The sequence below is a fragment of the Paroedura picta genome, chromosome 2, assembly GCF_049243985.1.
Source record: "Paroedura picta isolate Pp20150507F chromosome 2, Ppicta_v3.0, whole genome shotgun sequence".
Classification (NCBI taxonomy): Eukaryota; Metazoa; Chordata; class Lepidosauria; order Squamata; family Gekkonidae; genus Paroedura; species Paroedura picta.
In genome coordinates, this window is record NC_135370.1 from 135490191 (window position 1) to 135504775 (window position 14585).

General features: G+C 40.1%; 2 protein-coding genes across 5 annotated transcripts in view; one reads left to right on the forward strand and one right to left on the reverse strand.

Moving 5' to 3' along the window:
* The window catches only part of AVEN (apoptosis and caspase activation inhibitor), a 159768-nt gene extending 149640 nt beyond the window's left edge, over window positions 1-10128 (forward strand). For all 4 annotated transcript variants that reach the window (XM_077322947.1, XM_077322948.1, XM_077322949.1 and 1 more), the window contains 2 exons: window positions 4897-5248; window positions 9577-10128. In XM_077322947.1, the coding sequence (XP_077179062.1) occupies window positions 4897-5248; window positions 9577-9692 (468 nt within the window). In that variant the 3' untranslated portion in view covers window positions 9693-10128. The remainder of the gene's footprint in view (window positions 1-4896; window positions 5249-9576) is intronic.
* Window positions 10129-10458: 330 nt separating this feature from the next.
* The window catches only part of RYR3 (ryanodine receptor 3), a 367896-nt gene continuing 363769 nt past the window's right edge, over window positions 10459-14585 (reverse strand). Inside the window, exons 105-106 of the mRNA XM_077322945.1 lie at window positions 12659-12710; window positions 10459-11244 (exon numbers count right to left, since the gene is read on the reverse strand). Coding sequence (XP_077179060.1) covers window positions 11149-11244; window positions 12659-12710 — 148 coding nt within the window. The 3' untranslated portion in view covers window positions 10459-11148. The remainder of the gene's footprint in view (window positions 11245-12658; window positions 12711-14585) is intronic.

The following is a 14585-nucleotide window of genomic DNA, read 5'->3' on the forward strand; positions in this document are numbered from 1 at the left end:
ATGCCAGTCAGGCATATCTCAAATGGTTGTTTATGCCCAGATTTTAGAATATTAGGCAGAAACATGACAAAGTGTTTCCTCAAATGTTGTAAAAGATAATATTCAGGAAGAGGGAAGAGAGCTAGGAGTTAAGGACGGCTGTCATCTAAGATTACAGTTCATCAAAAGCTAGAAAAATCAATATGAACTGGAAAGAGGCTGGATAACTTCTGAGAGCCATTTTGCTGTCGTGTGGGAACACCGAAAGTGATTCGAACACTGACATTGCTCACTTTTCCTTTGTGCAGCTCAAAGGCATATCTATGAATGTGGTAGGCAAACTTGCATTTGTTTTGCATATGAAATGCTTTTTTTACTAGCAAAATGTCAAATTGGGTGTCATTCCTTTTCCTGCTGTTAACTGAGTAGAGACATTGGCTGACTTTCTTAAACATGTTTAGGACATTTGGTTCTGTTACAAAGTAAAAGATTCTAATGCAGCACATCACAACTTTTCTGGTGTTTCTTTTAGCTGTGCCAGCACTAACAATGCTAGAGAAAAAGCAAAGAGCTACTTGCTTCAGGTGCCCTTCCTTTTGGAAAATGGGAGATTGCATATGAGGTCCTTATGGCATTGCACTCAGACAGTGTAGTGCCATTCTCATCATGCTAATAGTCCTAAAGGGCATATGAGAAGAGCTGTACACTGCTGCAAAAATACTCCTACGGGGAAGTGGGTGATTTCCCCAGAAGCCTATGTCATGGAATGGCTGTCTGGACAATCTTCCATTTCTCAGAAGGAGTGCCAGGAGCTATCAACAGGCCATACCTCTCATAAGAACATAAGAGAAGCCATGCTAGATAAGGCCCATCCAATCCAACACTCTGTCACACAGTGGCCAAAACCTAGGTGCCATAAGAGTTCCACTAATTGGGGATTACTGTAACTTGCTCTACATGGGGCTACCTTGGCCCTGACCCAGAGATTACAACTGATACAAAATGCCACTGCTCTGGTCCTTACAAGGACACATGGAGGGCTCATATTCAACCCGTCCTCCAGGAGCTGCATTGGCTGCCAGTGGAATTCCAGATCAGGTTTAAAGTTTTGGTACTAACCTTCAAGGCCCTGCAAAGCATTCAACTCTGCTAATACCAATGTATTATAAATCCTTGGCCCTGTCCTCACCTAGAGCCAAAGACTTTTTAGCCTTGGCTCTAACCTGGTGAAATGAGTTGCCAGTTGAGATCTGGACCCTGTTAAAGCAATCACAGTTCCACAGAGCCTGTAAGATGCTTTTATCTTTGCTTATTATTGCAAACCATCCTGTGCCTGCTTGTGGGGAGGGGTGGCATAAAAATAAAATAAATAAAATAAATAATCCATGCCCAATATCTTTTGTTCTACACCCTCACCTCTGAAAGTAAATTGGGGCAGTTTTCCTAACATGCAGTATACATTTTATATGAGCTTGCAGGTGTGTAGTTGTAAACAGTCTCCAAGCTTCCCTCCTTATATTTTCTTCAGTTTCTTCACAAGCTCCATCAATTATTTATTTATTACATTTATATACCACCATCCCTTGCAGCTCAGGGTGGTTTACAATGAAAGATTTGTAGTATAGAACAAAGAAAGCATCATGAACTCATAACATTTCTAAGAGTAAAATTTATAACATTTTTAATTGTAGAACCTTTATAACTTTACAATTCTGCTACAACAATTTGAGTGAAGTTACCCATTCTAAATTTAAGTGTAGTCATCTGGGTTTTTTGCCATCGCTCCCTGTTTATATAAATCCTAAACTTAATAGCATTAAGGTCACTGTTCCCAGTTGATGCCCTGAACTGAACTGGTAAATCTGGATCCCTTAAACCAGCTGCAATATAAAGAGGGGAAGGAAATCACCTGGGAAGGGTTAAATACCTGCCAGCCATTTAAACATAACAGCTTTGCATGTCCACCTATTAATGGTTAAGTTTAAATGGCTATTTAATTAAATCATCCTTTTTACTCCCCCCCACCCCCAGGCTTCCATTTAAATTTTCCATTTAAACCCAACTGCTGACAGACTGATCCCCCAAGCTGTTACATTTAAATGGCTGACAGCCATTTCATTCTAACTGCAGGGCAGGTCTTTTCTTAGTCTAGCGTTTCTCAACTGATTTTAGCTGGTGACCCTGGTGGCGGCAGCAGGAGGTTGGCATGCGCGCATGGGCAACATGTGTGTGTGAGTGGGCATGCATGTGCTCAGGCGGCAGAGAGGTGGCCATTGCCAGGGCTCCTCCGCCACTGGCCACTGCCTGCCACTGCTGCCTGCCGCTTGCCACCCGCCACCGCTTGCTGCCAATTGCTGCCGCCCACCACTGCTTGTGGCCACCGCCGCTTGTGCCACCTGCTGCCAGCTGCTGCTTGCAGCTGCCACTGCCACAGCGGCAACAAACCTGGGGACCCCCCAGAAGGGGCCAGGCGACTCCAAATGGGGTCCCAACCCACAGTCTGAGAACCACTGTCTTTGTCTGAAATAACTGAGAGCCATTTCAGTGGTCTGTTTTGGCTTCCCCCTTGCTTGGACACAACTGAAGAGTGCAACAGATAGTTTAAATGGTTTTCGGCTGTTTAAATCTAACAGCTGACAGGAGACCTACAAAGCTGTTAACTTTGAATGGCTGGCAGCCATTTCAGCCTAACAGCATAGTTGCTCTGCCCACCAGCTGTTAGGTTTAAGTGGCTGGGAGACATTTAAACCATCTGTTTTACTTCCCCCAACTTTCCAAGCAGGGGAGCAAAATTGATCAGTGAAATGGCAGCCAGCCATTTAACTACAAATAAACCGTCAATTCGTTTTGGTAAATCCAGACCAAACAAAATGTATAGGAATTGTCCAGGCTATTTCAAATCATTAATGGATCTTTTTATTTCTTCTTTTTATAATAATTCAAAACTTTGTAAATCATCCGAAGTCATAGATCAGAACCAAAATGGGTTCCTAGGTAAATAATATCTCGTTTTCCCAAACTTCCTCAGTGATTGTGATACTTTGTATTTTCTTAATGTTTTCACTACTCCATATTAATTATCTCATGGGCTCTCCACTCATCATGCTTTTAAGTCTTAATTAGCTAGACCTAACAGCTTGAAAGGCCAGCCCATCAGCTCTTAGATTTAAATTGCCCAAGCAGCCAAACTGAATTGGATGAAAGTTCAGGAAATGTTCATGCTCATCCCTAGCAGTTAAAATCACCTGTTATTACAGTTATTTTGTCTAGCTGCTTTCCTTATTTTGCTGGTTTTAAACAATTCACTAACCTTTGATCTCGTGCGTAATAACAAAGTCCCAGTTAATCTTCCTTTGGCACCTACTAATTTCACCATTAGTGTTTCTGTAAACAAATCATTTTCTTAGATTCCCAATTTTACTGGACTGAATACCCTGACATACAGTAACACTCCATCTATGACCCTTCCCTCCATAGATGTAATTTTTATCCAGGAATCACTGTATTCCACTGTTTAACCTCATTCCAATAAATTTCTGAAATGCCCCACCATGTCTAAAGTCTCCTTTGCTGCTTCAGACAAACATGGCTGCACAACTGAATCTATATTCTCCACTGATAATTCCAGCTACCCCATTTTACTTTGGAGACTTCTATCATCTTTAAACCGCTCCTGCGGAGTGGTCTAAATAAAATGCTGAGGGCTCAAGGGGAGGAGAAAGGGGTGGGCTGAGTCTGGGATTAAAAACTTGGAGGGGCCAATCAGGAGCCGCAAAGTGGCTCCTGATTGGCCCCTTCGAGTGTCACTCCAGGGCCAAGAGGCCAATGGGGAGCCATGCATAGCGTGGCTCCCCATTGGCTACTTGGCCCGTCTTCGGCTCGGCTGTCCAGGGAGTCTCTATGGGAAGAAGAGCCTTCTCCACTGGCCCTCCCACCCCCAGCTGCCTGCCAGCTAGCGCCCGCTGTATTGGGCCTACAGCGGGCCTTAAATATAGTTTACATATAAACATCTATAATTCCCCAGACAGGCCCTCAACCTTCCTCTTGTGGCCTCTAGACCTTCTCAGGCAGTCAATAATGTTTGTCACCCTCTCAGTGGCCAGTCCTAATCCACTTCCATAGAACAGTAACACTGTCCCTTCCTATCTTAGTTATGAGCCATCTTGAACCATAGTCATTGCATCTCCTGTTGTCTGTCAGCTTTATTTCTTCTGGTGCCCCCATATATTCCTGCTGTCATAAGTGAAAACAGGATCTTCCAGGCTCTAGGTTTCAGCAGGTGTTTTGGCCATGCTAACATCTGACACCAGCCCTGTTGCTTAACAGTCTGAAACTTTGCTTTCCTTTACTTTGTAATAAACCTGAAACATGGACCAACCTTTTAAGAAGAATATCATTAACATTTTACCAACTAAGTTCTTTCCAGGAAAAAAGCATGCCAAACAATAACTCTGCTGATTCATCTTTCTCTAAGTTTATTCACATTTTTAAGCTTTTTCTTAGAAGTATATAACATATATACAATGTAGCATATCCAAGCCCTTACCCCCCAATAAACATAAAAAGATACGTAATGCAGTGTAAGTAAACATATCATAAAAGGACATCATTATAGAAGATGAGAGAGAAATGGGAACTTCTTACAATGTTTCAATAATCAAATCTTTTCTTGCTGAATGAATGCGCTAAATTACTGTCCTACTGCTTTTTCTTTATAACTTGGTTCTGCAAGCAGTGTACATTTCATTTCTGTACTGCACAAACGATATATTCAGATTTTGAGAAATGGACAGTTTTTTATATTTAAATGGATTTTCCATTATGAGTAATTGTGGAATGTTTCAAAAGTTAACTTTGAATGCTTAACTTGCTTTTCTTATAACCCCAATGCTTAACTTGCTTTTCTTATATTCCTAGGATGCAGTGCCTGTCACACTCCCCCCAATTAAATCAAAAAGTAATGATGTCTCCAAGAGGAGTAATGCTCAATTACAGCAGCTTGTGGGACAAAGTCCAGTTGTGCCAAGCAATTGCTCTGCTACCGTCTCTGCTGCCCAGCCTAATAAAGATGAATTTGAAATTATTTCTTCAGAGGACCCCCAGAAAAGCCCTGTAGTTTCAGACCAAGGAACCAATCAATTGGACAAAGACCTTGATTTACTCCTGAAGTTGGATGCTCCTGTTGATTATGAAACCAGCTCTGTATTGAAAGCAATGTCTCATGCTGAAGAGTTTGAAGAAGATTTGAAAATGTCTCATGAAGAGAATGGTGAGTATCATCTGTTAATTTTATTTTTTAAAAATTGCAGTGGTGGTTTAGTTTACAGTTAAACAGGAACTTCCACAATTATGTTCATTCTTTCTTCCCTTTTGAATTTCAGGGTGTTGATCTGAATTGTACTTCAACAGATTCTAATATCTTTATCCCTCGGACATCATCTTAGCATATTGATATATTCAGTTCTTTTGTCTCTTGTTAGCAATGTTATTTACATTTTATATATAAACCTGGCATTTTAAGGACTTTAAGGAAGCATTTATGTCCCATAATTTAACAGTGTAGATGAATTAGCTGGTCATTGAATTATATGTATTGTTTCCAGAGGTATGATAACACATGCTATAGAGACTGCTTTAATATGATGCAATACAGTATTCAGGGTTGGCCTCTGAGAAAGTGTCATCAGTACTGGGCAAAGCAAGCTATCAGTGGAGGACAGCCAGTCTTCATTATTACCTTTCTAAGATTTTTATTCTGTAGCTAAGTCTGTGTCTATATCAATGCTTTTAGAATGTTTTATTTCATTTTTGATCATCCCTTCTTAGAAATTATATTTGCACAGTTCCTAGCCACACACAATATCTGAAATCTTCTCCTGCAACCAATTCTCAGGGATCTTTTTTAATTGACTCTGAATTTTCTCAGTTGCCCATAGGGACTGTGTCCACCCAATATACTTGATTCAATGTGCTAGAGAAAGTGGGGGAAAAACATTAAGAGGAAATCTTAAAGTAGACATGTAAATAAACTTGGGAGGGGGTGTCATAAAGTACCCCTGTGTTTAAGTTCTGCTACCAAATAAATTCTGCCACTTAGTATGTTTGGATGCAGTGGATAGTGGCCAAGAAGGTCAGTGTGCATTCAGTAATATTGATATGATGCACAAAGGAGTATTTAGGTCTCTATAGCTGTAGTATGCACCACCTCCCACAATGCTGTGAATTGTAGAGCCCAAGGCTGCATCTTGGTTGAGTACAACTGTGAATTGTAATGGGAAAGGGGAACTGTATACGTAGAAACTTTCAAAATGTAGCACTAAATCCATTTATAAGAAATAGAGCTGATTTTTTTTTGCCTCTGCTGACTTTGCCATAATTAACAAAGAGGTTTGCTGTGAAACATTGTAACCTGAAAATAAGAATAATCCATTGAGAGTCAGACTTTCTTCTGAGAATTAAAACAGTTAAGGCAGAGACCAGGCAGCACCAAATCTTGAGAAATGAAATGCCTAACGTCTTAGACTCAATATTCAGTTTGTCTGTTTATCTATATATCATCTATCTGTTTAATTCATTAATCCCCCAACTTTCTCCCAATGGGGACCCAAAGCACCCTGGATCATTCTCCTTTTCTCCATTTTATCCTCACAAAAGCCCTGTGAATTAGGTTAGACTGAGAGTGTATGACTGGTTCAGGGTGAGCGTCCGTGGCACAAGTGGGGATTTGCACTTGTCTGCCCAAATGCCCTATTGTTTCCGGTCTCTATGCGCATCCTGATTGGCGCGTGGACCAGAAACAGAGGCTGAACCAGCTCCACCAAGGAGGCCACTGCTCAAATATTAAGAGCAGCTAAGAGTTAAAGATGTTTCCAGGGAATCTGACAAACTCAGCCTTCAGAGTTGGTATGTAGGAACCATCTGTTTTGGAGATCAGTCCCCATTCTAATGCAAACTTTGTTGCTGGTGCTGTGAAGAAGAGGTCAGCTGTGTTTTTATCACTGGCCAGACAGAGATGGAGCATATTTACTTTGTACCTTCTTGTCATGTCTGCTGCTATAAGACTGGAGTTTAGTTGTGGCACAGGTCACTGGAGTAACGAAAGGTTTAGTAGCCATAAAAGTGTCAGAGAGAGTAAAAGGAAGATTTGGAAGGGGTAAGGATGAAATTTTAAAAATATATAGCAGGTAATCAGAAGGGTCCTTGAATAGTATCCACTAAATAAGGCAGAGCAGGAACATGTGCCCTGGATGCGGGTTAGTGCTCCAGAACCTGAGCCTGAAGCACCTCCTGACTAGATTCCCTGCAGATAGTGCCTGACAGACAATCCAGCTGTATTCAGGCTGGCGTTTACCATGTAAGTGGCAGCCAAAGAGATTTTGTTGATGATTGGCCTGACCTTTTTATGCTCCCGAAGCTGAGCTTTAAGGTCAAGAAACCAAAGAAGAAGGAGCTCTGGCAAAATAAGTATTTGCTACAGATGCCTTCCGGGCAATAAGAAAAGGCATAAGCATTTCTCTTTTGTGCACTTCTAACTTGCAGTCTTCAGTCTGAATGTCACCAGCAGTGAGAAGCTGTTTTATGCTAAAAGTGCAACTGATATTTTCGGCCTTTTTTAGGTAAAGAAAATATATTTGTCTAGAGAAAGGATAGAGTTTGAGAGTGGATTTATTGAAACCAGGTTGTTTAGTTGATTCTTCCATTTGTTTCTGGAGCACCTATTCAAACGTACAATGAAAAGCTGGCTCATGCTTTGAGGCATTTAATGTGTACAGGGCCAACTGCATGAGGCTGACAGAGATGGTTACCTGAGGCAGCAGATTTTGAGCAGTAGCAAATTCCCATTACACTGGCTCCAGCCAACGGGTAATTAACCAGAGTAGCTAATCCTTCTTGCCTCCTTAGAGACTGAGAAGAAACACAGTGACATTCATTCTTGCAAGAGCTTGACCACAGCTTCTGGTTGCCTTTTGGCGGAGCAACAGACACGGTGGCTAAATATTCACTAGATGAAGTAGTTTTGTGAGCTGAGAGTTAAAAGATAAACACGTTTGCATAGTGAAACTCTCATAATTTCCCTTAAATTATGTATTGATACCTTATGTTTTAAAATTAATGAGAAAGGACATTTTCAGCGTAGTCTTTTTCCTCCTATAAGTGGAGAAAGGTAGCATGCCAAGCTGAGAAGAGAAATCCTGTTTGGGGTGTGTATAAGTGTGTCTTCCTTCCATGCAAAACTGAGTGCTCATATGGTCTGCATTTTTAGGAATGTCAGATGTCCCTGTTTGTAACTTTCTACAATACCAAGGTCCATTCCACACATCTGCCAATGTTGCTGGATGTCTGCAGCAGCCCAAACCGTTACAAACTATAGTGGAATTTTGAAATTTCGCACAGTGCAAATTGTAGCGCAATATTCATGTACTCGTAGCACTATTTAGGTAACGCACATGTTTCCGGTCTTGCAGGAATTGCAAACAAGGTGCTCTAAATTTGTGGCGCTTCTGCCTGCCTCAGCTCGTCAAATAAACTAAAGAGCCAATCAAACGGATCGCTCTCATGGCTCCAAAATGCCACTTTCCCTTTAAATTTTATTTTTAAAACATCCAAAAACACACGTGGCAATGAATATGTGTTAATTTCTTCTTTGTTTCTCACGGAATTGTATTTTGTTGTAATCCACCCCCCCCCCAAAAAAATATGGCTTTTCACACAAGGCTAAACCAGGGGTAGGCATTCATTGGAGATGGGGGAAAGCCCACTGAGGGAGCTTTCACAGTTCCTCTGTCCACGCTAATTAATACAGTCTGCTGGCGGACATGCGTGTAATCATTGACAAGCATTTCCAAGAAAAAAAATAACATACAGTGCATGTTAGTGCAGGCAGGGCAACATTCGGGCACACAGGGAGCAAGGGACTCTGTGACATTATGATGCTCACTTTGAAAGTTTAAAACCTTCTGTCAAATGAAAAGCATGCTTGCTCGTTCGTTGCTTTATACAGTTTGTAGGGGGAAAAGGCATTCCCGTCTCCCGGACGCTTGGGGGCGGGAGTGGAGGGGGGAGCTTGTTCCTAACACTATTTCAAGAACTCACATGTCTTTTGCTGATGTGTTGTAGGTTGTTCTCAGGAGTCAAGCACTTTTTAAAGGGGGAATCCACTTTTTACGATTCCCCCTTGAAGCGCTATAAAAAAGCGAATGTTGCAGGAGTGTTCCTGGAGTGTTGCAGTTTGTGTACGATGTCATGCATAATGTCAAAAATGTAGCATTTACAAAGTGTTACAATTCAGCTACATTTAAGTTGTGCGGAATGGAGCCGAGAGTTTTTCTTGTGCAAATTAACAATGAGAGGGAGTCTTTTCAGTTTTGTTAGTATAACCCTTATTCCATGAGGAGATCCTGGTTTGTCCCATTATATCTTCCTGAAGCTTTCTTCTTACAGCCTGTAGCAGATGCTTTTCAGAACTCAGTCAAGCTACCAGCCCGTCTTTGAAAGTCGGTGGAGTCTGTTTTCTTATTGGTTGTCAGGCATGTCTATACCTGTTTTCCCTGCTTTGTGATCTGCAAGGAGAAGATTTCACTATTGTTTTGTTTCCAGTCTTTTTAGAGCCTGAGCCTGGAGGGAAAAGTGCAGTGTCTCAACAGCAGCAAGTTGTATCCAAAAGTATTACTGAGGAAGACCTTGAAGACTGGTTGGACAGCATGATTTCCTAAGACTTGCGATTTGGCTGTTATACTAGCAACTGAAAAATGAATTAAGATAACAGCGGCTATATATGAAATACTCATTTGCAAGCATTCAAATTAAGTAGCTGTTTCATCCTGATTTCTAATTATATTGCACGGCATTCCGCAATAGCATATTTGGACAACTTCCAGGAAAGATGTATGTTATCAGCAGACAATTATTTGTATCAAAACGTCTAAAGAAATGTAATTACATTACTCTGGAATGTTTGTAGAAAAATGCAGAGCTGTATGAGTGTATAAGAGTTGTATCCTAACAAAGATGAAAGCAAAACATTTTCTGGCTTTTGCTGTGCAACTGTGAAATAGAGCTGGTAAATGCAACTGTTTTGTTAATTCTGCAGTTTGTAATACAGCTTTGAGGTTGGTCTCTAACAGAATATAATGAAGTATGACAAAATTGGATTTGGTTTGTAAATTCTTTATTGCAATGGGCACTTGTTATTTGAAGGAAAAAAATGCATAAACATAGCAACTGTACCACTAGTTGACCATAAAGCATTGTTTTTATTTGGCCTAAAATTTACTTCTGTAAGATTGTGAGACAATATATAATTTTTTATCAGCTGCATCTAATAAGCTGTTATTGGAACAAAAATGTGACTACCTTTCAAGTATTTCATACAGTTAAACAGGAAAGCAACACAACTGATTTAACAAAAATGTCAATCCAAAATGCTAACAAACACTCTTGCATAGCTGTTTCTGCAAAGATTTAAGGCACTTAATTAGGATTTCACGGGCAATAAAGTGTTTCAGCAAAACTTTCTATCTTCCCACATTAATTAGGAAATTACATGGGAAGTACCAGGGTCAGTTCAAATATTGTTCAATATCACATGTAGTGAATGTGAGGCTTTGTCCCTCCATGTTCAAGTTCTTAAGTTACAGATGTTGTGCATGTAATGCAATATATTAGCCCTTGCAGCTAAACTATCTCTTTTCATGACAGGGTTTACTAATATATTCATTTTTATACGTTATGCCTTATTGAGTTTAATAATGATACAAATGACTCTTGAACTAGAATAATTAATTGAAAAGTTTAAGGTAAGCATATGTAATTATCCTTTCCCAATATGAAAACTGAAAATTAGACAATATAAGGGCCTGTTTTCACCAGGTACAAAACCCCCAGTGCATCATCCTATAATGAAGCAAGTTAGTTTATCATACAGAGAAAGATTCAGGTGGATAGCCATGTTCATCTGAAGTAACAGAAAAAGTTGTAAGTGCACTGGCACCTTTAAGATCAACAAAATTTTGTGTGCATGATGGTCTTAAGCTGCCACTGGACTCAAACTTTGTTCTATTGAATGGAGACATTAAATATATAAAATATATTTGCATTATACCATTAGATGGTAATTGCTTCATTTTTTTCATTTTACTTTTGAGTATAGTAGCTTTATTGTTGATGTTTTTATCCAAGTTGATCTTCATACTGTTTACGAAAGCAATCTCCAGCTGGGAAAAAATCCCAGCATCTTTCTTGATACATTTTCCATACGTATGACTCCTGGAATAGAGAGAGAAACAGATTTTTCAAAGAAGGGACTATTCTAAAAGTTCAGAAAGAAACAAGGATATGACCTTTCTTTAAAAAGCTTTCAGTGTACTCTTCAGATCTAAATAACCTCCACTCTGCATCCTTGGTGAAAACACTGCTGGACTGAATGGTGGTATCTGAATCTTCCTTCTAACCCAGTACAGGTGCAAAAGTTGCATCATCCTGCTGGAAAAACTTTAGTTCTTTTGTATCTGAATGGCTTTTAATCTCATCAACCATTATAGACTTTTGAGCCATCTAGGTAGGTTTGTGGAGAGCACTGATTGGTAATGGCTCTGATCATCGCACCAGGCAGGTCACAGAAAGTAGTCAGTGGTCCATAGAATTCCATACAGGTTCATCTCATCTACTGTTCTGTTTTACATAGATTACTCAGAGATTTTGATAGCAATGACATTTTCTTCAAATTAATTCTAAAAAGATAGGCAAAATAATATTTGCAATCATTGAGCAATTAGTTGTGGACAAACTAACAAGCTTAATCCAGACAATACAGACAGACAGTTGGATTACAGTTTCCTTTTGAATGGGATTGTATTCCCTCTATAAAGAATCTGGTTCACAGACTTGGTGTACTTTTAGACTAGGCCCTGCTGCTTCAAAAGAAGCTTATGAAATTATCCAGGAATGCCTTTTACTGGCCCATGATGGTTTGCCGGCAGTAGTAGTTCTTGGAAGGAGCTGATCTGGGCATAGTCTTCATTCTTTGATAACAGCCAGATTACATTATCACAACATGGCCTACATGCCTTTTAAAAAAACACTCAGAAACTTCAACAGAACCAGAAAATAGCTGCAAGGAACCATCAGGAACCATAGTACCCAAATGTTGTCAGCTGTACTGGCTGCCATTTAGTTTCTGGGTTCAATTCAAAATGCTGGTTTTAATGCCCTGAGCATCTTAGAATCAAAATATAAAGGGCTTGATGTCTGCTTGTGATGTACAGTTGGCTGCTCTGCACCCCTGCTCAACAGAGATGAGACTGGTGAAAATGCAGGACTGGGGTTTCTTTCAATCATGGACCCGCTAAGTAGGCCCCTGGAGGTCTGTCAAATTCCTTTCTCTTGGCTTTCCAAAAACTTGTGAAAGTAATTTTATTGTAGAAAACAGTTGGTGCTTTTATCCTCTGAGGTTGTTATATTTTATGGATTCTACTGGTAGCTCATTTAGCTCTGGTATTTTAAAGTCTGGTTTGCAGTTTTTATTCTTGCTGTTGTTCTGCCACTGTTTAAGACCTTTTAGATTTCTGAAATCAGTATATAGTTTCACGCTGTGAGCCTCCTGGTGTGTTATTTGTATATCAGATAAGCAAATATAAACCCTTTATACAAGCCCCCATCAATACACAGAAAGATTGCTTACCTGTCCAGTATGTTCTGTTTCATCCTTATTAATTAGGTACATCAGAAAAAACCTGGTAAAAATCACATGAACACTATTTTTCAACTATATATTTCAAATTTCATGTCAAAACAGATTTTTGTAAATAAAAAAAATCCCTATGGTTATGTTCTCTGCATACAGGTTAATGGGGCCAAGTTCACCAAGAATCAAACAAAAGAGACAAATGATACAAATTATTTCTTCTTTTTGAAAAGTTTGTTTTAAAAAAGATCAATTTGTTAATTGGTTGAGTAGGATAGTTTTGTGTAGGATAGTTCCCTTTATTCTGGCAAGGAATTATGTTAAATGTTCTGTCCGTGTCTGTGGTCCTTCCCCTGTTCAGACTCTGCCTGTTCTGAAGTAGCAGATCTTTATTAGTACTCCAGTTTCAACCTTGCAGTTACCACCTTTCATTCTCAAAACCATCTATGTAAGTTAGCTGAGGCAGAAAGGGAGCAACATAATCATTCTGAGACCTTTTCTTCTAACAACTGAGATTCTACCAATGGTTAAATTTACTGTGACCACTAGATTTGCTTTATAACGGCCCAGCAGACCCAAAATACTTTACAAGTCACAAGCTGTTTTCTGAAAATTCAGATACTCAAGCAGTTATTTCAATAAAGGCAGAGCAGGAAGCCACTCAAAGAAAGAGTTGGGCTTTTGGATAACCAAGAATAAAAGGATTGCTAAAGGAAGATGAAGTGATAACAGAAAAGCTCAAAGAATTCTTCGCTTTTGTGTTTACTGTAGAAAGTTTACCTTAGGACATTGCCACAGTATTCATGGAGTCTGAAGAACTGAGTCAAATTGAAGTGAAGAGGGATGAAGTTCTAGACCTACTGGGGAAAAATCTCCAGGTCCTGGTGATATTTATGGAACTCAGATGTGGGGTTGTTGATTTGTTAATTTGTCACTTCAATCAACCACTATACTAGAAGATCAAAGAGTAGCAAATTTTACAACATTTTTTTTTTTAAAGGTCCAGAAGGGAACCAGGAGATAACAGGCCAATTTACCTAATGTCTCTCCCATATATAGAAACTGTAATAAAAAGTAGAATTATCAAGAAACAGTCTGCTGAGGGAAAATTGTTTTGGAGTTCTTGGAGAATGTAAACAAACTTGTAGATAATGGAGACCTGGTAGTCAGTATATACATTATATATCTGACAAGTTACTTCAGACAGAGGGTAGCAATAGGAGAGAGAGTATCTAATAGTCACCAGCTCACATGTGAAGTCCCACAAGGGGCAGTCCTCTCTCCTATCCTATTTAATATCTTCATGCGCCCTCTTGCTCAGCTGGTGTGGAGGTTTGGGCAGGGTTGCCACCAATACAGCTCTTCCTCCTGATGGATTACTGCCCTGACTCTCCCCCCAGAAGCCTTAGCCAGCTGCCTAAAAGCAGTGACAAAATGACTCCAGCAAAGTCATCTGAAGCTCAGCCCTATAAATATGGAGGTCCTGTGCCTGGGCAGGAAGGGACCATGTGAAGAAGCGCGTCTGCCCACCCTGGATGGAGTGCAGCTACCAGTGGCTCACTCCACCAGAAAACTGGGTGTGATCCTGAATGCTTCCCTTACAATGGAGGCCCAGGTGACAAAGGTAGTGTGGCTGGCATATCACCACCACCACCAAGTCAAGTTGCTAGAGCCCTCCTTTACCATGGAACACCTGATCCATGTGACAGTCACCTCTAAATTGGACTTCAGCAACTTGCTTGGTGCAAGTCTACCCTTATCCTTGATACAGAAACTACAAATAGTGCAGATCACCACAGCCAGGATTCACACTAATACATCATGGAGATCCCACATCTGGCCTGTATTCCAACAACTCAGCTGGCTTCCAGTTGAATTCCGGATTAACCTTAAGGTTTTGTAATCACCTTCAAGGCCACACATG